The 24,995-nt window shown below is 35.7% G+C and overlaps 1 protein-coding gene across 2 annotated transcripts in view; it reads right to left on the bottom strand.

Moving 5' to 3' along the window:
• LOC126819640 (uncharacterized) overlaps positions 1-24,581 on the bottom strand; it is a 30,115-nt gene extending 5,534 nt beyond the window's left edge. For both annotated transcript variants that reach the window (XM_050547812.2, XM_056099934.1), the window contains exons 1-13: positions 24,558-24,581; positions 24,239-24,347; positions 18,226-18,341; positions 14,562-14,621; positions 13,692-13,767; positions 12,430-12,542; positions 11,949-11,972; positions 9,711-9,816; positions 9,306-9,421; positions 6,584-6,619; positions 1,220-1,279; positions 668-746; positions 251-378 (exon numbers count right to left, since the gene is read on the bottom strand). In XM_050547812.2, coding sequence (XP_050403769.2) covers positions 251-378; positions 668-746; positions 1,220-1,279; positions 6,584-6,619; positions 9,306-9,421; positions 9,711-9,816; positions 11,949-11,972; positions 12,430-12,542; positions 13,692-13,767; positions 14,562-14,621; positions 18,226-18,341; positions 24,239-24,321 — 997 coding nt within the window. In that variant the 5' untranslated portion in view covers positions 24,322-24,347; positions 24,558-24,581. The remainder of the gene's footprint in view (positions 1-250; positions 379-667; positions 747-1,219; positions 1,280-6,583; positions 6,620-9,305; positions 9,422-9,710; positions 9,817-11,948; positions 11,973-12,429; positions 12,543-13,691; positions 13,768-14,561; positions 14,622-18,225; positions 18,342-24,238; positions 24,348-24,557) is intronic.
• Positions 24,582-24,995: the final 414 nt, after the last annotated feature.

The following is a 24,995-nucleotide window of genomic DNA, read 5'->3' as shown; positions in this document are numbered from 1 at the left end:
TGTCAATTTCGAGTAAATGGTGCAAGTATGGGGTTAAATGAAATCCAAATAATTGCTAGCATTATATATTGAAAGGATGTCATCAACCCATAGTGAGATTAAATTTTATACCTAATGTTTTATTTTCTTGATGAAAACCAAAATATAAATTAAACAATAGAAAGAAATTAGAAATTTATGATAAATGTGTATATATTTTATTAAATGCAGAACATTTTCATATTTCATAATTTGAAACTAAATTACTTACAAGTAAATTCAAAGTTATCCTTTGCCTTTTTCAATTGACCTTCAATTTGAGCTTGAACACCAGCAGGTACAACATTTCTACATTGGAAAACAGTGTTCTCATTACATTCTAGCATCTTCTTTAAATCCCTGTAAATAAATATAGTAGTGATATAGGATATACCTATCACCTCTCTATGGGCTGACAATTTCATTTATACCAATGTGAATTATCATCACCTAAGCCACAAGTAATTTATGGGCTTTTTTGATTATTATTATGATTACAAATAAAATTTAACATCATTCTCCGGGGGGTGAAAGAATGAAACCACTTTGTTTGTTAGTTACGTAAAATTCCGAAAAATGAAAAGTTGTATGAAGTCTTCTATGAGAACTAAGCATAAAACATACACAACCTTCATCATTCTTTACTTACATGCACATGGATTTCTTTCCATTTTCAAAAGAGAAGGAATTAAACATAGTCATGCATTTTTGAATCTTGTTACCACAGTCTGAAAAAAAGCATAATATTTAGGACAGATTTCACATAATATCAATGTTAAAACAGATTCTACAGCATATTTTAAAGAAATTCTACATCATAATATTTAATGTTAAAACAGGTTCTACATCGGTTAGTGCAGACCGAAAAGTTCTCGCTAATTCCCTTTTAGGTGGTATAAAGTCTGGCATTGGATCCACTGATCTCAGACTTGTATGTGACAAAGAGTAGGGTCATCTGTCTGATAGGTTTTCTTCTGGTCCTCCAGTTTCTTCCTACTGCTAAAACCCCCTAAGCACACATAAATTATTATTATTAAAATAAAGATATGCCATGTTAATCCAAAAATAACCCAATTTGTGTGAAGTGGGCATTGTCCCCAGCCCCCTTTCTCCCCCAGTCTCAATCTGACCATTATATCTGTATAACTGATGGTGTAATTAAAACAAAACTAAATACAGCCCATGGAAATAGAGAGATTACCTTGTAGTGTCACTGATGGTTTTTTATCTAAAGTAATTACAGTTGACGTTTCAACATATTCTAAAATAATAGATTGATTAGAATTTTAATACATTTATAATCTCATAATTAGCTACAAAACCGATTCAATCGCATAACCAGGTTGAGTAAGTGAGGATTCTTCCTTTTGTCTAGAAAGGTAATCATACATAAACATAAACTTTCCTATTGTCTAGTCAAAGACAATCCCTTGCAAACTACAAGATTGGGAATATCAGTCTAAAAATGGTTCAATTCAGTTCAGTATCTACAAAGATATGATGAATTGAAAACTTGCAGCCTCTGCAGACGTTAGAAAATAAAGGGGACAAGACAAGCATAATCGTTGGTTATGTGTTTTGATGTATTTCTATTTAATCTGAATGATTCCAAGCCAGGAGACGATGAATCTAGCTACTGTTGATATTTTCATCTTGTATTTTTAAAATATAACCAATCTGAGTAATCTTAGTGCGGGTTAACCCTTAACCGGTCATTGTCGACTATGATCACCACAACGTTATACAGCTAAGTGGTCACGGTCGACTAAAGTCGACCACAGCAAGAACCTTTTTTATAAGCCGCATTTGAGTATTTAGTTTCTTATTTAATTGATATGGCCACGCATGCGTGTCAGATAGGAACTTGTCTTGTCAAGTGCATTGAGAAAGACATAGTCGGATTCGGTTTGTTACCTAATTCCCATCCGTCGGCTTTTCGGGTAGAAATCATGGAATAAGCTTTATTTTGTAGGTTTTGATGTTTGATTACAAAAAAACAATGTTGACATTTTTTCTTCGTAGGTCTTCATAGTATGGGAGGCCATTATTTGAGGGTAGCCATTTGCGATAATATTCCAACTTATTTTATTATTTTCACCTTATTTATAATGTTATCGACATATCAACTGTGATTTGGCAATGTATTAATATTGGCAGGGTTCATGACTATACTTCAGACTGTTTTCCATCATTTCAGTATGATATTTCCAAGATGGCGACCATTTTTGGCGGAAAATCGGACGATGTGCTGATTTCGATTAAGTAGTAGTGCTTGGTGTCAAAATATATGTTTTCATGGCCACAGATTCCATTCCTGACATTTACAACCTTGTAAAATAATCACATGTTCATATACTTAGCATATTTCCAAGATGGCGGTCATTTTTGGTGGGAAAATAGGACCATGTGCTGATGGTGCGGATATTGCGGATATTGAATAAGTAGTCGTCTATGGTACCAGGATATATTTATGGGGGAGCAGATTCCATTTTTGCCGTTTACAACTGTGTAAAATTACCACATGTTCACATATTTAGCATATTTCCAATATGGCTTTCATGTCCGGCGTGAAAATGGGACGATGTGCTGATTCCGTTTACGTAGTCGCATTTTTGTGTCAATATTTGTTTTTCGGGGCCACAGATTCGATTTCTGCCATTTACAACTGCGTGAAATGGTGGTATGTTCACACATTCAGCATATTTTTGTTTGTGGCAGAACGTTTTCTAAACACATTATACTGTTAAGGTTTCTGAATCCAATTCTGCTATGTATAAGCTTGTAGCATGTTCCTGGAAGCCTGTGCAGAGTTTACCCATTAGGTATATTATCCAACAATGTTGTAGTTGAACTCCAGCGCAATATCATTCCACATGTTCGTTCTACAATCATCTTGGAAGTCAGTTGATAACATAATCTATGCTATGAGGGCTTCTTAGCAAGTATTTCATTTACAGCCACGTCCCCACCACTATCATCCACGTTGCTGTCAGGCTGGAACGAAGCTCCTGGCCATATGCTTGCTATGCTGTTACGACCTTTATGTATATATAGGGAAGATACTGAGCCTCGTACATCAGCTCCAGTATAGCACCCAAAGAGGAAACCTCAAGAAAACTATGAAATGTTCTTAATTGCTTGACAGTTGGTTGTTTTCTGCTTTGAAAGTGAATGAGGACGGGTGAGCATGGCACAGTCTCTATAAGCGTGACGAGAGAACGCCTTACGCCTGGTAGGCATGTCACTGGAGTGTGGTGAGAAAGTATCCCGGTCTGACTGGTAACCGCGAGATCATGGTGGGAACACTTTTCGGGCAGCCAGATCTTGGCCATGAGTGTAGAAAGATCTTGTAGTAAGCGCTTGGTGTGGTCGTTGCAGACGCATGATGGGCACGTGGCGTAAGCACCACGCTGCCGCTATGCTCTCTTTGCCTTCATGCTAGGAATAGGCTTTACTTTCCCAGGAAAATCGATGATAAATAAATGCTAATAATGTGTTTAGAAAAATTTCCACCATCTTGGAAATATCCTAAATTGGTGAACATACGACCATTTTTCGTAGTTGTATATGACAGAAATCGAATCTGCCTCCCCGAAAACATATATATTGTCACCAAAGACAACTACTTAATCGAAATCAAACCATCGTCCGATTTTACCGCCACAAGTGGCAGCAATATTGGAAATATACTAAATATGTAAACATGTGATCATTTTACAAGGTTGTAAATGTCAGAAATTGATTCTGCGTCCCCGTAAACATATATATTGACACCAAACACGACCACTTAATCAAAATCTGCACATCGTCTCATTTTCCACGCCAAAAATGCCCGCCATCTTGGTAATATGCTAAGTATATGAACATGTGATCATTTTACAAGGTTGTTAATGTCAGGAATGTAATTTGTGACCCCGAAAACATATATATTGACACCAAACACTACTACTTAATCAAAATCAGCACATCGACCGATTATTCCGCTAAAAATGGGCGCCATCTTGGAAATATCATCAGGAAATGATGGAAAACAATCTGAGATATAGTCATGAATGCTGCCAATATAAATACATTGCCAAATCACAGTTGATATGTCGATAACATTATAAACAAGATGACTAGTCATCAACATCCCGCGCCCTTGCACTTGTTTGGAAGAAATAAGGAAAAGTAACTTGTTTATGCTATTGGTAATCAATATAAAAATGTATCAGATTTCGCAAACAGTGTCACTGGTCCTAATATTGTAGCCCTGTTCAGTAGATATTGCTCTCTATTTCTGAAAACAAATGACTGATTGCTATTTACTAGAAGATTTGAGATAATTTATGACATTAAGCTCTGGTTTTAAAAATTAGACAAGACTACATAGAAAATAGAGATATTTTGCAAGTGGAGGGAACTGGAGCTTTAGACAAATCTCATATTCCGACACATGGTATATCAATTCACAGAATTTCATACTCTGATCACAGTAGCTCGGCAAGGCAGGGTCACTACTCCCTGTAAGGTTTGCACAACAACCTTTGCCTACCTCAAATAGCTGCTGTATGTTAAACAATAAACTTGTACATCAGAAAATAAAATACTATGTTTGTACAAGTTTCAAAAAGATTTCTTGAACAGATAATAAAATATGCTCCAGAAACAAAATCAGGACGGAAGGCTGGATTTCAGAAAATGAAATAATGGGTAAAATTATTTTAAAGGTATCTTGAACAGTCAAATGTGTTTCCATGGAAACACATAAAATTATCAAATCTGAGAAATTCAAAATAAGTGCCATGAAGATATCTTGAACGATTTATGAGATATGCTCCAGAAACAAAGTAAAATTTGTTTCCATGGAAACACACAAAATATCAATCCCAGAAATTCCTAAATAGCAAAAGGCACAACTACTGTAATGGGTTGATGTGTGTGCAAAGTTTCAGAAAGATATCTTGAACGTTTTATGAGATATGTTCCGGAAACAAAATTGTACACCAAAAACTAAGTCAAATTTGTTTCCATGGAAACACAAAAAATATAAATGACAGAAATTCCTAAATAGCAAAAGGCACAACTACTGTAATAGGTTGATGTGTGTGCAAAGTTTCAGAATATGAGATATGCTCCGGAAACAAAAATGTACACCAAAAACTAAGTCATTTTTGTTTCCATGGAAACACAAAAAAATATCAATCCCAGAAATTCCTAAATGGCAAAAGGCACAACTACTGTAATAGGTTGATGTGTGTGCAAAGTTTCAGAAAGATTTCTTAAACGGTTTATGAGATATGCTCCGGAAACAAAATTATACACCAAAAACTAAGTCATTTTTGTTTCCATGGAAACCCAAAAAAATATAAATCCCAGAAATTCCTAAATAGCAAAAGGCACAACTACTGTAATAGGTTGATGTGTGTGCAAAGTTTCAGAAAGATATCTTGAACGGTTTATAAGATATGCTTCGGAAACAAAATTGTACACCAAAAACTAAGTCATTTTTGTTTCCATGGAAACACAAAAAAATATAAATCCCAGAAATTCCTAAATAGCAAAAGGCACAACTACTGTAATAGGTTGATATGTGTGCAAAGTTTCAGAAAGATATCTTGAACGGTTTATGAGATATGCTCCGGAAACGAAATCGGACGGACGAACCCCATTTCAATATCCCTCCCTAACTTCGTTCGTCGCGGGATAATAAGGTGAAAATAAAAAATAATTTGGAATATTATCGCAAAATGGCTACCCTCAAATAATGGCCTCCCATACTGTGAAGACCTACTCAAAAAAAATGTCAACATTGTTTTTTGTAATCAAACATCAAAACCTACAAAATAAAGCTTATTCCACGATTTCTACCCGAAAAGCCGACGGATTTACATTAACGATCAGACTAACATGTCTTTGTTCAACATTTTATGACGAAAAACGTAATTTAAAGACGCTCGAATTGGTTGAAATACTTATGAATTATTCCGACTCGGATTATATCGATGACACCGATTCTGAAGATGGATTTAGAATGATTTGCAAATTATAGATCAACTTATCCCCTTCAACTTTTTTATTGGTGTCAAGAGTCTATCACTTATAATTATTCGACAGTAGACGATTAAAATAGGCATACAAAAAAGCCTGACCACTTGACGTCATAATGACGTCGACCGGTTAAAAATCTATATATTGCCTGAAAAAAAACCCTCATGACTAGCGGTTTCAAGAGATAAAGTTTTAGTCTTCTACATTTGTCCCCCAAATTAATCCCACCAATTTTTAATAAATAAAATTATCATGCCCATAAAGCACAATTAATTCTTACTCAAAAGGGCGAAATAACTCGCCCTACCAGCAAATTAGCATCCAAAACATTTTAAATCAAAACCCTAGTATTAAGAGAAATCTTAAGGTAAATGTGTGCAAACAGGCATGGTAGATCTACATAAATGATGACCATATTACATCACACAATATTGAATGGGATAGATGTGTCTGGTTGCCTTTAGCAGTCTGACTAAACTACAGAAATCATTCTCTGTGTATAACTACATTAGAAATTTTAAAATATATATCTCACCAGTAACTGGAAGTTGAGTAGTTGCCGGATTCTCACCTGAAGAATACAATTAACGTACACAATCTTAGAGATTTAATGTTTTAGTTCTATGGCGGGAAACAGTGTTATAAATAGTGCACGCTCTTTCATCTTGGTTGGGAAAAAGGAAGGGAAAACAACAGTGTAATATACTGTTTTTAGGAAAGTGAAGGGAACAAGCCAACAGTGAGACTGATGTCCCCCGCTGAAATCCCAAAATAAATAGATGACATTAATTAATCGAACATTTATTTTTTTCAAAAATATCAAGCAATCAAACTGATTATCATACACCAAGTTTCATCACTCTCTATCAAATAGAATCAAAGTTATCTTGTCCCAAAGCATTGACCAATGAGGGGGAAAGCATGGACGAAAGGCGGGGGACAAGAAAGTGGTAAAATTGTGGATACTGTTTGAACTCCGTAGGGGCGATTGGATAGAAAACAGCGGTAAAACAGTGTATTTTCAACTTGGTAAAATGGTTGTCACTATTTAAACTTGGTGTAGAAAACAGTGTTAAATTGGTGTACACTGTTTCAACTTGGCATCATGGAAAACAGTAGTAAATTGTTGCACACTGTTAAAACTTGGTCTGGAAAACGGTGGTACATTGGTGCACGCTATTTAAACTTGGTGGGTGTGGAAAACAGTGGTAAACTGTATAAACTTGGTGTGGAAAACAGTGGTAAATTGATGCACACTGGAAAACCAAGTGGTAAATAGGTGATAAACTTGGTAGTGTAGACAATGGTAAAATAGTCCATAGATTCTACTCAATGGGAAAAGAGTCGTAAAATAGTGTGTAGTGTTTAAGATTGGTGTGGTAAACTGTGGTATAACAGTGAGATAATGTTTCAAATCCATGGTAAAACAGTGAGATAATGTTTCAAAAACTGATAAAATGGACTAGGATAAGCATAGTAAAATAGGGAAATACGTACTGTGGTATAAATAGTAATAAAAGAGTGCATAGTCATGGAAAATAGTGATAAAATAAAGCACTACTCACTACTCAGGGGAAGAAAAAAACTGTAGTAAAATAGAATTAGAAATCTATGAGTGGCGAGTAGCCGTCCCAGATTTCTCCCATAAAGAGACTAGTTGGAACTCATCAGGCTTAAGTGAGATTGTGCCCCGGAGCACAAAATAGGTCTTGAATGGACTGACGCAATGTTGTATCACCGGACCAACTGCTTCCGTTGTTGTAGAACAGAGAGTCGGCTAAAGAATTGCTGTTATAAAATGCTTATTTGCATAGACTCGGAGGCTCCTAACCCATTTGACTGTGTCTTTTAAAATGATATATACAAGTGGGAATTTTTTGGATAACCGGACTAGGTTATTGAAATATGTAATACGCACTAAGCTTTTTTAGTATTAGATAGCATAAATTGGAACTCGTCAAGACATGCATTCTTAGTCTACAATCACACTGTCGGGGAGCGGTCGAGTTTTATGATCATGACGTGATAAAATTACCTAGCCATCTTCACTAAGTTTTAGATTTGCCATATATGTCACGTATATTGGAGCGTATGTCACACGTTGGATTGGAACCATTTTAAAGCGATAATTTCATATTTTTAAGTTATATTTTTAAAATGTATTAAAATAAAGCCTTAAAATAGATGGTATCTATAAACAGTCCTACCTTGTTAAAGAATAATCCTATTAATCCTATAATTCACTATTGCCAGTTGATAAATTGGCAAAAATATAATTTTCAAATTCAAACGTTTGAAGATAGCTATTCCATGTGGGGAATAGAAAAACAAGGGAGGTAATTGTGTTATTATTTCCGGGGTGAATGATTTTTAAGTGTGAGAATGATACCTATGATCATATAATAGTGAGCTGACAACCTATTGAGCAAAAGACATAGAAATAATTATGTTTTGACTTTCTTGTAAAATATGAAATTCTCGCTTTAAATCAAATTTTACACTTAAGAACTTTTGCAACGAATGGCTATACAATTTCATAAGATTTAGTCCCGAAGGGTGTCCATATTCTTCATATTTATATCGGTAGTAAAATAGGGCATACTGTTTAAATACTCAGTGGGATAACTGACATAAACTCACATTTTGGGAAATGATTTCAAATGAAAATAGGTCGACATGGGCGCCTCTTAGAACCTCAACTCGTTTCCATGAAAAGGGCATCTCAAGATAGAGAGATGTCATGTGACTGTGTAAACAGACAAAATGGAAGCTGGCGAAGACATCGATTTTTCAATGTAATATTAGAATTGTGGCTAGAATGAACATGCCTTTGGGATGCATCTTCTAAGGCTATTCGTCTTTATGTTGATCATATTACAAATAAGCTAACAGTCATGTGTTAAATGTAAGCATTATCAGTTCCGAGTCGATACAAACACTCCAAATTCAGTTGCCCCCAGCTCTTGAATCATTTCGACATAGTCACATTTACAACTACAGTGGACTCTGTCAAATCCGACATCGCACGGGATTGTTACCATATGTCGGATTATGCAGGGTGTCGGAATACTCAGTCGACATAAGCCTAGTTTAATATAAGTTTGTTACAGTACAATCTATGCACAAGTCAGGAAAGTTAATAATTAACATGAGTTTATAATATATACTGCAGGAATATAAACAGTTTGATCAATAAAACAATTTGGGACCTACAATATTTCTTCAACTGATATATTTGTTTAATCTAGCATACTTACACATTTTAACAAATGGTTCAATACTTAATTCAAACTTCATTAGAGTTTGTACTGGAACAATTTTAGAACACTGTGAAAACAGTTGATCGACACACGATGTAAGTTTCTTGGCATGACTGAAATTAGAGGCACACATTGATAATTCTAGTATGATCTGTTAGTATGTATTCTCAATAAAATATTTTACAAAAGAATTGTTAAAATTATCTGTATCAATGAGTGATACCGAAACTATTTCGAAAGGTGCAAATATGACTGATCATTTTGAAGTTTATATGATTTTGAGTATTGGCTGCCATTTGTATGAACCTGGGATAAACAATTTTACTATATTTTCTATATTTTGTGAACTACAGAGCTTGTATGTTCCTTTATTCTGTTACTGATATCTAGTATAGCACTTACGGACACATTACGTCTGTGCTTGTCTGACTGGGGACATCAGCTAATATTGCATTACAGGTCTTTAGTTTATCTTTACATTCGATTACCACAGGATTAATGGTAACACCTATAAAAACAATACAAGAATATTGAAATTATGTAAAAATAAACAAGCGTTTGTCATACAAGATACACCCACATTTTGCAAGAGATGGGACAGAGACGAAGCTAAAAAAAACAAAGCGATTTTACGTAAAATCTGGGGCCATAATCCAGGAAGTTAGAATCTGATATGCGCAAGTATCAAAAGGAACCAAGATCTTTGGTATATAAACATACATATTAAGTTTCATCAAAATCGGATACAAATTGTGATCTATAGAGGGTCCACAACCTTGGTAATACATACTTTTACACTATTTGGTAAAAAGGAGCAGCCATTTTGTTGAGCAGTTTTGGTCCAATTTTCACAAAATTTGAACTCCACCATCATTAGAGTGTAACAGTGATATATTTAAATGGTTTTTAAAATCAGATAAAAATTGTGACTTCTAGAGATCAACAACCTAATAAGCGGTTTCCATGTAAAATACACCCACATTTTGAAAGAGGTGGACAGAGAACAAGCTAAAAGAAACAATGATTTTCGTACAATCAAGGCCCATAATCCAGGAAGTTACCGTTCAATGCGAGCAGTGAGAGAGAGAAAAATGGGGTTTAACGTCCACTTGACACAAACTAGGTCATTTTGGCACTAACATTTGGTTCAATTTCATTTCAATAATTCGCTTTCGTGTTGGGGTCTTTAGCAGTGAGAGGAAACCGGAGGACCCGGAGAAAACCCACGAGGATGGATAGGCGACCCTACTCCTTGTCACGTACAACCAGGGAATCGAAAATCGAAACCACATGGTTCAATAACAAACCTTATGATGATGCAGCGCGCACATACAAACCATTCAGCCATCAAAGACCCCCCCCCCCCCCTTCAATGCGAGCGAGTATCTAAATGAACCCAGATCTTTTGGACATAAACATATGTTATAAGCTTCTTCATCAATATCGAATAAAAATTGTAACCTCTAGAGGATCCACAACATTGATATTACTTACTTTTACACGATTTGAATACAGGGAGTGGTCATTTTGTTGTGCGATTTCAGTCCCATTTTTAAGAAATTCGAACTATGGTGTAACAAACTTATACTTAAACAGGTTTTTTTAAATCTGATAAAACTGTGACCTCTATAGGGTCCACAAACTAAAAACGTGATTTTTAGAACATTCAGGGGCCATAATCCTGGAAGTTACTGTCCGATATGCGTGAATATTGAAAGGAACCTAGAACTTTGGGATATAAACATATATTTTTAAATACTCTAACGTTTAACTGTGTAAATGGCACCACACCTAAATATGTTTGTGTTCTTGTTCAGTCTTACATTCCATCAAAAAATCTATGATTGAAATCTCTCAATCAACTGATCATACCAAGTTACAGGAACTTTAGTTCTCATTCGTTTGAAATGAAATGAAATGAAATGTGGTATAACTTCCTACTGTTCTGCTTTGACTGGGCTAATGAAGATGCGCATATGCCATACATTGTGCTATGAGGGAAATATTGCCCGGCAACAGTATGGCCTACTCTGATGTCGAATTCCAAGTGCCAAGGGATTTTTTTACCTGCCCGCCAATGTATAGATGGGACCTCGGTTTTTCTTGCCATCCAAACGACTAGACAGCTGTTCTTGTCAGTCAAGGAGAAACCGCGTTGGAAAATCCTGATGAAAGTTCTCAGCCAATGCAGGGATCGAACACAAGACCTTCAGGCTAGCGAGCCAGCATTTTACCCACTTAGCTACTGTGGTCCCCTCTCATTCGTTTGAAGTAGATGGTAAACGGTGGAACTTGTTACCTATCAACCTACGTCAATGCACCTTATTATCATCATTCAAATTAAAACTGAGATATGGACATATGTTTTACCAAGCACTACAAGCACAATTATTATTTAAAGTAACAATCAAATCCATATGAGTTCTACTAAGATAAAAACATAGATTTTAAGTTTCATCAAAATGGGATCAAAACTGTGACCTGTAGGGTGTCTACAAACAAAATAGTCGGACTGGGGTGACAACATAATATGTCCACATGAAAATATGGGTGTATAATACAACAATATAATATTATGTCATATTTCAGATATTTTAATTAAAATGATTGTTTGTAAATATAATCAAATGAGTATTTTACCTGTATCAGTAGCTACATTACCACCTGTAATATCAAGAGACAGTATATAATAATAAATACGCAGAAAAATAGTAATAAACATTTACAGTAGTTCTTTGTTTGTCGGCCTGGGCTGTATCTATGTTTCTAAATAATTGTAAATAAATTAAAATGCAGCTTGTTCAATAAACAAGTACAATCGTATTATGGACCAGGAACTGGCCATGTTGCTGGATGAAATTCAATTGTCAAGTATGCCAATTGCCATGTTGATCAGACTTGAATTGACGGAGCCTGTTTGAACATTACAAATCCATTAGAAGCAGAGCTATTTTGTCTCCAAAAGTTTGAAAACTAATTCTAATAGATCCCAGCATTCTTCGAAAGGTAATGGACAATATTAGGCTAACGATATTTTTTTAAGATTCAAATAAACCACAGGATCCCTTAAAGAATATATCTTATGCTGATCTTATAACGTAGTTAAGAAATTTTTACTTACAAACTGACTTGATTTGATCTCTAGTTTTATTTAATTGCCCCTCAATTTGTGGAAAAAGATCTCCACAGCTATCACCAACATTTTCCATACATTGAACCATACCTCTTAAGCCACTGAAATCATAGGATAAAGGTAGGGTTGTCTGTGAATCCTAGCGGACTAGAACAAATCATACCAGTTGCCTGAGGAGTTTACGCTGTTTACAATAAGCTATGCTTCAGAACAGACACAGGGCTGGTTGACCCACATCTTAATTCCTATAGTACGGTACAACAGTTTTAGTCGAAACACTAATAAAATTTTGAGAAGTATATATTAATTCTGCTTCCATGATAAATGTAATTGAAAGTATTTGTTTAAGCTTTGTCTGTATAAACAATTTAAAATTCTAGAACCGCATTACCAAATCGTACAGCTTACTAATTTTTTAATAAAACAGCCATTCATGGCAGAGATCAGCTCTCAAAGTAGATAGCTGTCTGTGTGCAGAATGATTAGCATTAACTCGAAAGGTCAATCCAAGGCTATAGTGCCAGATTTACCTATAGGCAGGTTGAACGAACAGGCCAGATATTTCACCGGACCTCAGATTATGTTAAAGTATATAATAGTTTTGACAAGCCATCACTATGGTACGCATGATGCCATAACACATTGTATTCTCTAATCCACCCTTCATTAACTTTCTTTGCAGCAGGTGGACATACCTGGAAATATAGTCCACCTAATGTTTTTTGATGGATTATATATCTTCAGTATGTGTAGATTCAGAATGCCACCCTGGCACAAGATGGCCATCATGAGGCATTTCGTGGTTATTTACTTCAATTTAATGGGGTACAATTCGGGACATTCACAAGGGCAGCTCGTTTTTTTTTAGGTAAACTCACAATGCTCCCTAATACGGTGTGTAATATATTGAAATAATAGGTTTTCTTTGTCATTTTCTTCGGATGTAAACAATAAAACATGTTCGACCGAAAGGTGTTCCAACCCGATGATATTCTTCCCCTTATATTCTTACAAATGAAATGGGGTTTATCGTCCTACTGTTTCTTACAAGGACACAAATTATACACGGCCAAACACAATCAACTATCAGACCATCGTGAGTTGAATGCAAATGTTTCTGATAGATATTTGTCTAACTCACTCTCTTTTGAATCACTCAGGCGGATCCAGGGGGGGGGGGGGGGCGAACACTGACAAGAGTGATAAAAATAATGATTTAAAAAATTCAAGCAGTTTGTTTGAAAGCTCACCTGCACGTTTCCTGCATATCACTGAAATCAATTTGATTGACCATACTTCCACATTCTTGGACCATTGAACCACACTCTAAAATTATAACCAATTGTACAGGTGGCAGTCATATTATTACATAAAATCTGTTTCATTCACTATCTATAGTCAGTGATTAGGTCTTTCCCTTTGTGTAAAATTATTGGTTAGAAAAATATTCAAAACATGTATTCATTTTGGAAATACATTTAATTAAAAAGTATATGGTATGTTAAGATCCTTTTGTACTCTGATGTAATGATGTATTTTGACCCGTGTCTGTGGCCACAGAAATGTCTGACTTATTGAAGACATTGAAGAGGGTACAAAAAACTAGTGATTTATGTGGAGTTTCGGACGCTTGTTTCCTGGCTTATAAAGTTGCTGATCATCATTTGAGTCAATCTTAATTCAATTAAACTACAATGTTGTTAAAGCTGAATGTTAGTCCAAAACAAAAAAATTGTTCATTGTTTCCAGTGTTTACAAAGACAGGACAAACTACAAATGTTCAAGCATTTGGTATTCTCTGCAGATGATATAATCAAGTCAGTCACAGATAAGTATTGAGTTAAATCTTTTGATGGGCCTCTTTTCTCTTTTTAATCAGATTCAATCCAAGCCAGGAGATTTTCTACCATTGACATTTGGGTTTTGTTTTCTTAATTAATGATAAACAATCGATTTGAGTACATTTTTGTATGTGGATTTAGCTGTGAAAATTTAGATATGGAAATGATGATCTGGGGTTTTAACAAAATGCAAAAAGATAATTGATGACAAGGGATCACGGTAATATTCTGAAGATCTGGGGATGATTATCGAACCTTCCATAAACCAAAATGACCTACCTGAAGGAGATAGGATAGAGTTAGAGGCCAAACTTGTATCAGTTAATCCGTCACCATCACCTGTGGATATAGTTTATATAATAATAATAAACATTATATTATTTGATATAGTTTATATACGAATAAATATTATGATAATATATCATTTGATATAGTTTATATACGAATAAACATTATGATAATATATTATTTGATATAGTTTATATACTAATAAATATTATGGTATGATTTGATATAGTTTATATATTAATAATAAATATTTTGGTATTGATATAGTTTATACAATAATAAACATTATGATATTATTTGATATAGTTTATACACAAATTAACATTATGATATTATTTGATATAGTTTATACACAAATTAACATTATGTAATAATTTGATATAGTTTATATACTAATAAATATTATATACTATTCAAAAAAAGTAGGGGATATTTGATTTTGGGGGCATAATACTAAAATATGCAAATGACTACGAAAAAAGTCACTATAGAACCTAACAGAAGAAACATTTCCAGTTACATGTGACGCCCAAACGCACCAATAGCTACCGCATGGAATGCAGGTGATGCTTGGGATCATCATGGGGGTCCAACCCAAGATTTGCACGACTCTGACTTTGAATGTTACAGTCATTGTGGCATTGAATTCCAGGGTGGAAACATCAGTTTAATTGTTTTAGTGACCAGAAAACAAATTTTGATATGCGTCGGCTTACCCAAAATGAAAGGTTACGTGCCCTTGGCATGCTACAGATCGGTACAACACAGGCGGTTGTGGCGCGGACGATGAATGTTTCTCAGTCTGTCATAAGCAGGCTATGGTCCAGATACCGTGATACACAATCTGTACAGGACAGACCACGCTCAGGTCGACCAAGGGCGACAACTCAAGCCCAGGATCGATTTATCCGTACCTTGGCCTTGAGAAATCGTGTCATCACAGCAAATCAGATCAGCGCTCGTCTTCAAACAGACACTGGTGTGAGAGTGAGTGGCCAGACGATTCGGAATCGACTGCATAGGGGTCACCTTCGCGCCCGACGTCCTCGCGTGATCCCTTGTTTGAGAGATCATCACATTCAGGCAAGACGTCGTTGGTGTAGGGATCGTCAACACTGGGATAATCGACGCTGGAGCAATGTGATGTTTTCAGATGAGTCAAGGTTCACTGTTGATTTTTTGGACAGACGTAGGAGGCTGTGGCGTCGTCGAAACGAGCGCTTCCAAGACGTTAACGTCATCAGACATGATCGATTTGGGGGTGGTTCTGTTATGGTGTGGGGAGGCATCACTGTTGCTGGAAGAACGGCTTTACATGTTGTTTCAGGGCGTGTTACAGGCCAGTACTACCGGGACAACATCTTGGCAGTCCATGTTGTGCCGTTCGCACGACGTCATGGCCGCCGTTTCATCTTCCAGGATGACAACGCAAGATGTCACAGGGCCAGGATCGTTACAGGTTACCTCCAACAACAGAACATCACCACATTACCTTGGCCAGCACTGAGTCCCGACCTCTCCCCCATCGAGCATGTCTGGGACATGCTTGGACAGAGGTTACGTCAACGTCAACAACGTCCTGCCAATGTCCAAGAACTTGCTGCTGCGTTGCAACAGGAATGGGACAATCTGGACCAAAATTACCTTAGACGTCTCATTAGGAGTATGCCACGTCGGATCAATGCTTGTTTGGCAAACAGAGGAGGATTTACCCGTTACTGACTTGGTTGTGATGCTGTGGTAACTTTGCTGTTTGACCCCGGGTATCATTTTACCCTTATAATGGTCAGTCTGTGCCTTACTTAGTCTAACGATCATTTGGAATAAATCGATGAATGTGAACTTCATTTCATTTTGTCATTTGTTTCTTCGTCAGTTTCATTAGGTGACTTTAATAACACTTAAAAATCAAATATCCCCTACTTATTTTGAATAGTATAGTATGATTTGATATAGTTTATATACTAATAATAAATATTATGGTACTGATATAGTTTATACAATAATAAACATTATGATATTATTTAATATAGTTTATACAAAAATTAATATTATGTAATTATTTGATATAGTTTATACAATAAACATTATGATTTTATTAGATATAGTTTATAAATAAATAGACATTGTGATATTATTTGATATAGTTTATACAATAATAAAAATATTATGATATTATTTGATATGGTTTATACAATAATAAACATTATGATATAATTTGATATAGTTTATTTAATTATAAACATTATGATATTATTTTATTTCAAAGAACTAAAAGGAAAGGTATTGAATGAAAAAATAGATATTTCAAGCCTTTGAAAGTATTCCCATATATCAATTAACTTTTATTGTTCTATTACCATCATTAATAATCAACACAACACTCAGTATAATCTGTTGATGACTATAACTCTATAACACCAATCATGAGATTATATGGCTTCTGTACGTGTGAATTATTTTGTACTGGCAGTACAATTTTATAGTTACACAGTGGCGGTGATCACAGCCATGTTTAAAAATTGGGTTTTAGTTACGGTCATTTTCCATAGCCCTAGGTCTTGACCGGCATATACGGCCGACGTGGAACCCATGGTATGTATGTATGTTTGTATGTGTGTGAATATGTTCGGCCATCACACCTCACCACCGTGCTCCACCCCCACGTGTGGTATCAAATTAACCAGCATGACCCCGTGAATGTGTTAGGCTATCGAGTTTGGGCCCCAGTTGAATTAGCCTTGAACCAATTGGCGTGCAAAATGACCGATGGGTCAGATCTAGTTACGGTTATTTTCCATAGCCCTAGGTCATGACTGGCATATACCGCCGACGTGGAACATATGCTTTATACACATAACAGCAACATAGCCGAATAGGGACAATCTGTTTGTTATAGAGGGTACATTACTACATTTGGTTGTTAAACACTATAATTTTATCAAAATATTTTGGAATGGTTAGCACGTGTGTGCTGTATCATAAGGTATGTCATTGAGTCAACTGGCATGGTTGTACGTGAAAAGGAGTAGGGTCGCCTGTCCAACCTCGTAGGTTTTCTTCGGGTCCTTCGGTTTCCTCCCACTGCTAAAGAGACCTAAGCGCAAGCGAATTATTGAAATAAAATTAAACTATTAGTTAGTCTCGAAATGACCTAGCTTGTGTCGAGTGGACGTTAAACCCCATATCTCTCTCTCTCCAAAATTGTCATAATTTTATTGGAAATAAAGGCCCTATAAATACTATTGTGAGAACGTATCTTTAAATAGTGCTTTAATCAGTAATTATACCTGGCAGAAAGTACGCTGAATTACTGAACTGACAGACGAATCTATACATTAAATGTGGTTTATAGTAACATAGTAGAATCAAATTCAGTGCTTTCCCATAAGGGACATTCCGTGTCAAATCCCCCCCCCCCCCCCAGTCAAAACTGTTATCAAGGGCTATAACTCCAGCAGTAAATATCAGAAATTCTTTAAATTCAATACAGTTTGTCATCTCAGGACCTTAAAAATTTGTGTATAAATATAAAGTCAATGTGGGCATATAAAAAGTGTTCTTTAATTCGATTTGAAAAGGAATGTTTGCTCTCTTCAGCGTATTGTTTCTAACTTCAAAAATCTGGATAAAATGGTACTTTATCTATACTTACACAACTGTTGAAATGGTTGAGTGGCTCGCTGGAAGTCTAATAGAGATTGTGGGGGTACAACATTAGAACATGTCGATGCCATTTCTCTTACACATGCTATTGCTTCCCGGGCTTTACTGTAAAATATGAATATCAATTAATATAAACTAAATGCAAGATCAAAACAAATATATTTAGTTAATGCCAGAAAATCAAAGTGAACAGTTTTATAAACAGTTATACAACAATGTTATTTATGTTTTATAAACATCAGTTCAAACAACAATTTTGTTATTTATGTTACTCGCACATCACATTTCAATGTGTAATTCTGCAATGATGAATGGAAATGTCCAGGAATAATTACAAAAATATACCATTCCAAAAAAACTGTTTTGTAACACAATCTAATTATTAATGAAATGTTAGTTAATAGCTCGTATTACAACCTAATTATTACCCGGCTTCGCCCAGGGCCCAAAAGTTACTTAATAGCTTGTATTACACTCTATTTATTACTCGGCTTCGCCCAGGGCCCAAATTCGTCTGGGCTCTAATTAACCAGGGGCCCAAAATTTGCCTGGGGTCCAAATTTGCACTATACCCAAATTTGCCATTGGCCCAAGTTCACCATGGGCTCAAATTCACCAGGGGCCAAATTTGCCCGGGCCCAACTTTGCTGTATCTATGTATGTTGGACTATCACGCTTCACCCGGGGACCAAATTCTCATGGGGCCCAGTTCGCCTGGGGCCCAAAAAATCAAAGACGTCTGTGTGTATAGGTGTGTCTATGTATATATGTATGTATGTATGTATGTATGTATGTATGCTTGTCAATCATGCTTCGCACCGGCCCAATTCGGAAGGGGCCCAAATCCGATTATCGATTGTAGTTTACAGATTCAAGATCCACGGATCAGACAAATCTACACAACAACCAATTTAATGATATATACAAATCTGAAAGGATGAATAACCAATTTAATGATATATACAAATCTGAAAGGATGAATAATCCTTGAATCGTTATAATCATAAACTTGGATTACAACAGAGAGATAATTTTTCTCAAAACAGCACAATGTAAAACAGATAGATAATTTCTCTTAAAACAGCACAATGTAAAACAGATAATTTCTCTCAAAACAGCACAATAAACTCAACAGCACGAAATGGCAATAAATTTAGAACACAGACCTTGTGGTTCAAATAGAAACTCCCAACGTTTTCTAGAACCCTCCAGCCAGGACCTTCCAATTATTGCTAAACACTGTTTTCAGAAATTTCCATTGTTTCTAGAAGTTTCCAAATGATGATTCTAGAAAATGTGATCACCTCAAATGGTAATAACGATAGATTTCGATGAATTATCATGATCTCATCACACGTCCGGCGCCCAAATTCGATAGTCTAATATATTCACGGGGTCATGCGGGTTAATTTGATATCACATGGGTTTGGTGCGCGGCAACGAAGTGTGATTCGCTCGGGTTCAAGGCCAATTCAACTGGGGCCCAAACTCGATAGCCTAACACATTCACGGGGTCATGCTGGTTAATTTGATACCACACGTGGGGGTGGAGCAGGGTGGTGAGGTGTGATGGCCGAACATATACACGCACATACATACATACATACATACCATGGGTTCCACGTCGGCCGTATATGCCGGTCAAGACCTAGGGCTATGGAAAATGACCGTAACTAAAACCCAATTTTCAAACATGGTTACGATCGACCTCCGCCATGTAACTATACAATTGTACGGCCAGTACAGAATAATCCACACGTATAGACGCCACATAATCTCGTGATTGGTGTTACAGAGTTGTATACAGTCGTCAACAGATTATACTGAGTGTTGTGTTGATAATTAATGATGAGTGTCTGGTAGTAGAACAATAGAAGTTAATTGATATGTGGGAATCTAATCAATGGTGTGAAGCGGTCCATTGTTAATCATTCACGTATTGTCCACGTGTCATAAGGATTTACTACTACAAAGCCGTTTACCGCTATTACGCTTACGCACGATGTAAACGAGATTATTATGATCTTTGAAAAAAGGGCAATTGATATGAAGTACTGCTCTTCGAATCCAATCAACTGTCATATCAAATAAAAACAGCATAGAAATTACGTAAATCCTCAACAACGTACGTGATGTGAGAAAAATGCATTTATAATTTATAGCGGCATTTAAAGCGGTATTACGCCCTTGTGGGAATTGTAGAAGTAAAATCTAGGGATTAGTTAACTTGCTTACCGAAAAATTAAGAAAATTACGTATTCCAGTGCTATTGTGCAGCAATATTGATAATTCCACGTGTTGCAAAAATGTTGTGTATTTATGGTTACTCATATATACGACGATATTCTAGGGGGCGCTATTGTCGCTAGCTGTGAAGTTAGTTATCCGTTAGTTATTCTTTATTAGGATTTACGTTGCACTTCTGCGGTCCGTAATGCCGTAAGAGATGGTCTAAAACCAATAAATGTGAGATATATGCCGTGGATAATTACATATTTATCTTCATTTCGAAGTTTTTGTATTACAACTCAAAATTATCCAGGTCAGTGTGTTTTCTATAGAGCATGTGGTAAAGGCGATACTATTTACCGGAAAACTACCGGAAAACACCATGTTATACTGAATACCGGAAAACACTTAGGGAAAGAATTAACGGTCAACGATCAGACATAGTCACCAAAAAAGACAAACCGGTCTCAATTCATTTCAACCAACCAAATCATGACATTTCTGATCTCATTGTCACGCCAATAGAAAAGACCAAGAGCGAGCGACTTTGAAACTACAGAAGAAATTAAAACGTTTCAGCTAACAAGAGAAAAATTCTGGATTGACAAATTGAAAACAACAGCTCCACTAGGTTTGAATATTCATACGGCTAGTGCAACAGCAGCAAGTGCATCCAAAATCATCAGAAAACACTATACTGATCTCCAAGAAAATCACCCGAAAATATTCACACAGAAACTTATAATTTCATATTCTAAAAATAAAAATCTGAACGACATCCTAGTGCACAGTAAATTAGATTAAATAAAACCAGTCTCCACCCCAACCCAAAACAAATCATATATCAAATCCTATCCCTAACCATTAGTATTAATAAAAATCAACTAGATATAAGAATCCCTAGCCTTAACCCGGTGATGTGGAACAAATACGATTTTTTTTAGAAAATCCAATCCGTAGAAGGAAACACACTAATGTGGCTCTCTCCTGAGAGCCTCAAATTTATTTTCTTTTTTCTTCAGAAACAATAATACCAGAATACCAGAAGCGCCATCCGAGGAAGACCATCAGCACCACCAACATCAAACCAGCGGCTGCCAGGCAGGATACGCCCACATTTTCGAGAGATGGATAGAGAACAAGCTAAGAAGAAAGTGATTTTTCCTACAATCAAGGGCCATAATTCAGGAAATTAAAATTCAATATGCGCGAATATCGAAAATAACCAAGATCTTTGGGTTATAAACTTACATTTCAAGTTTCAACAAAATCGGATAAAAATTGTGACCTCTATAGGGTCCACAACCTTGATATACCATATTTTTACGCTATTTGAGAATGAAGGGCAGCCATTTTGTCTGTCAGTTTTGGGCCGATTTTCACGAAATTCGAACTCAGCTATCCTTAGGGTGTAACGGTGTAATAATAATACGTTTTTTTAAATTGGATAAAAATTATGACCTCTATAGGGTCCACAAGCTAAAAACACGATTTTTCGTACAATCAGGGGCCATAATTCAGGAAGTTACGGTCCGATATGCGCGAATATCGAAAGGAACCGAGATCTTTGGGTTATAAACTTACATTTCAAGTTTCAACAAAATCGGATAAAAATTATGACATCTATAGGGTTCACAATCTAAAAACGCGATTTTTCGTAAAATCAGGGGCCATAATTCAGAAAGTTACGGTCCGATATGCGCGAATATCGAAAGGAACTGAGATCTTTGTGTAATAAACTTACATTTTAAGTTTCAACAACATCGGATAAAAATTGTGACCTCTATAGGGTCCACAACCTTGATATACCATATTTTTACGCTATTTGAGAACGAACGGCGGCCATTTTGTCTGTCAATTTTGGGCCGATTTTCACGAAATTCGAACTCAGTCGTCCTTAGGGTGTAACGGTGATATAATAATACGTTTTTTTTTTAAATCGGATACAAATTATGACCTCTATAGGGTCCACAAGCTAAAAACATGATTTTTCGTACAATCAGGGGCCATAATTCAGGAAGTTACCGTCTGATATGCCCGAATATCGAAAGGAACTGAGATCTTTGGGTTATAAACCTACATTTCAAGTTTCAACAAAATCGGATAAAAATTGTGACCTCTATAGTGTCCACAAGCTAAAAACGTGATTTTTCGTACAAACAGGGGCCATAATCCATGAAGTTTCGATCCGATACATGCCAATATCGTAAGCAGCCGAGATCTTTTGGGGATAAACCTATATTTCAAGTTTCAATAAATCGGACAAGAATTGTGACCTGTAGAGAGTCCACAAACAAATTGTGGACGGACGGACAGGGGTGACGACAATATACGTCCACATGAAAATGTGGGAGTATAAAAACAGTGAAATCGGCTTTGTATATAAATCTAATGTATTGTATGTATTTTTAATAAAACTAGGAAATATCACGAACTAACTTTTCATCATCCTAGGTCAGTGCTTATGATTGAGACTTAACCTCTCCCCCAAATTCTTAAACCTAACTCCCGGCAAACAGAGGACTAGGCTCTGGGTTACCTATTTAGGGTGTTTTTCGCTATTTAGTGTGTGTTTCCGGTATTTAGTGTTTTTCCGGTATTTAGTATAACATGGTGTTTTCCGGTAGTTTTCCGGTAGTTTCCCGGTGTTTTTCGTTGTTCTCCGGTGTATTTCGTTGTTCTCCGGTATATAGTATTGTCGTGTGGTAATTACATGTGAGCTACTGGAATGGGTTTCTACGGCCAATTCGATTATTTAAGTTGCCAAAAGGGAATATTTAATTAATAAATAATTATCATAAGCCATACTTATATTTCATTTTTCAGTCCAATATATATTTTTTTGTGTACTCCACGCTGGTAATACGGTATAGACACGTGAATTATCAAAAATGACCGGCAGTGAAAATTTTGAAGTGGAAAACACCCCACACCCACCCACACATACATGTTAGTCAATATTTTGTATTAGTTAAATGTTAGTTAATATTCTGTATTTCACTCTAATATTATGTCACAATTAATATTTTGTATCACACTCTAATATTATGTCACAATTAATATTTTGTATCACACTCTAATTAGTAATTAATTAGTTAATATTCTGTATTTCACTCTAATATTATGCTACAGTTAATATTTTGTATTACACTCTAATTAGTAATTAAATGTGAGTTAAACATACATTATGCAAGAGCTAAATCTGCCTATTGCAAGTCTTTATTTAGGCTTCAGATGTTATAGAAATTATTAATAAGACCATTATTTACACCCACGGATTACTTGGATACAGTTTGGATTTAAACAGCCCCGTCCATTTAAAATTAAATCAATAAATGGCGGACTAAGCTAACGTTTACCATTACTCGCTGATGTCACAACCGGACACTGGTGATGAAAAGCCTGCCAAGCGAGGCTACCATAGCCATTGAGCATGTTACTTGAAAATCGAGAATATGTGGGTGGAGTTATCGTTTGTCAATCAAACGATCGCCAATTCTCATAAACAGTGAAGACACAATTGATGCCTATTTCTAGTCCAAACTTCTAACAGTGACAATTCCGTTCAAAACAAAAGTAATTTGACTGAAATTTTCAACATTTTTCTTTTTTATCATCTATTTTTGAATTATTATAAAAAGAATGGCCAACTCTTTATAAAACTCTCAACTAATGTATCTATTATATTCTGTATTTCACTCTTATGCTACAGGTAATAATTTATATTATATCTAATTATTATGAAGAATTGGCTGAAGATATAAAGAACTTACGGACATAGTGCAGAAGGAGGAGATGATAAGGGTATAGCAGATACCAAGGAAGAACAGGTCTGTAATTTTCCAGCACATCTCATTACATCTGCACTAGGGTTATTAAAAGCTGTAAAAACAAATTAAAGCCATCCATTTTATTTTAGTTATATAGTTGGTATGTGGTTGTTAAACACTACAATTTCATTAAAATGTTTTGGAAGTGATGTCAGGAATTCTATAATGGTTCAGCATACCCACCACATCTTACTAATAACAACACAATCTTTTACTAATAACAACACAATCTTAACAAAGTACATAAAAACTGTTTTCTTACCTGCAGGATTAGCTGTGTTTCCACCTAAAAAATGTAAAAAATTGTGGTTTATAGTAACATAGTAGAATCAAATTCAGTGCTTTCCCATAAGGGACATTCCGTGTCAAATCCCCCCCCCCCCAGTCAAAACTGTTATCAAGGGCTATAACTCCAGCAGTAAATATCAGAAATTCTTTAAATTCAATACAGTTTGTCATCTCAGGACCTTAAAAATTTGTGTATAAATATAAAGTCAATGTGGGCATATAAAAAGTGTTCTTTAATTCGATTTGAAAAGGAATGTTTGCTCTCTTCAGCGTATTGTTTCTAACTTCAAAAATCTGGATAAAATGGTACTTTATCTATACTTACACAACTGTTGAAATGGTTGAGTGGCTCGCTGGAAGTCTAATAGAGATTGTGGGGGTACAACATTAGAACATGTCGATGCCATTTCTC

The sequence above is a fragment of the Patella vulgata genome, chromosome 1, assembly GCF_932274485.2.
Source record: "Patella vulgata chromosome 1, xgPatVulg1.2, whole genome shotgun sequence".
Lineage (NCBI taxonomy): Eukaryota > Metazoa > Mollusca > Gastropoda > Patellidae > Patella > Patella vulgata.
Note: the sequence above shows the minus strand (reverse complement) of the source record. Positions and strands in the feature narration are given on the sequence as shown.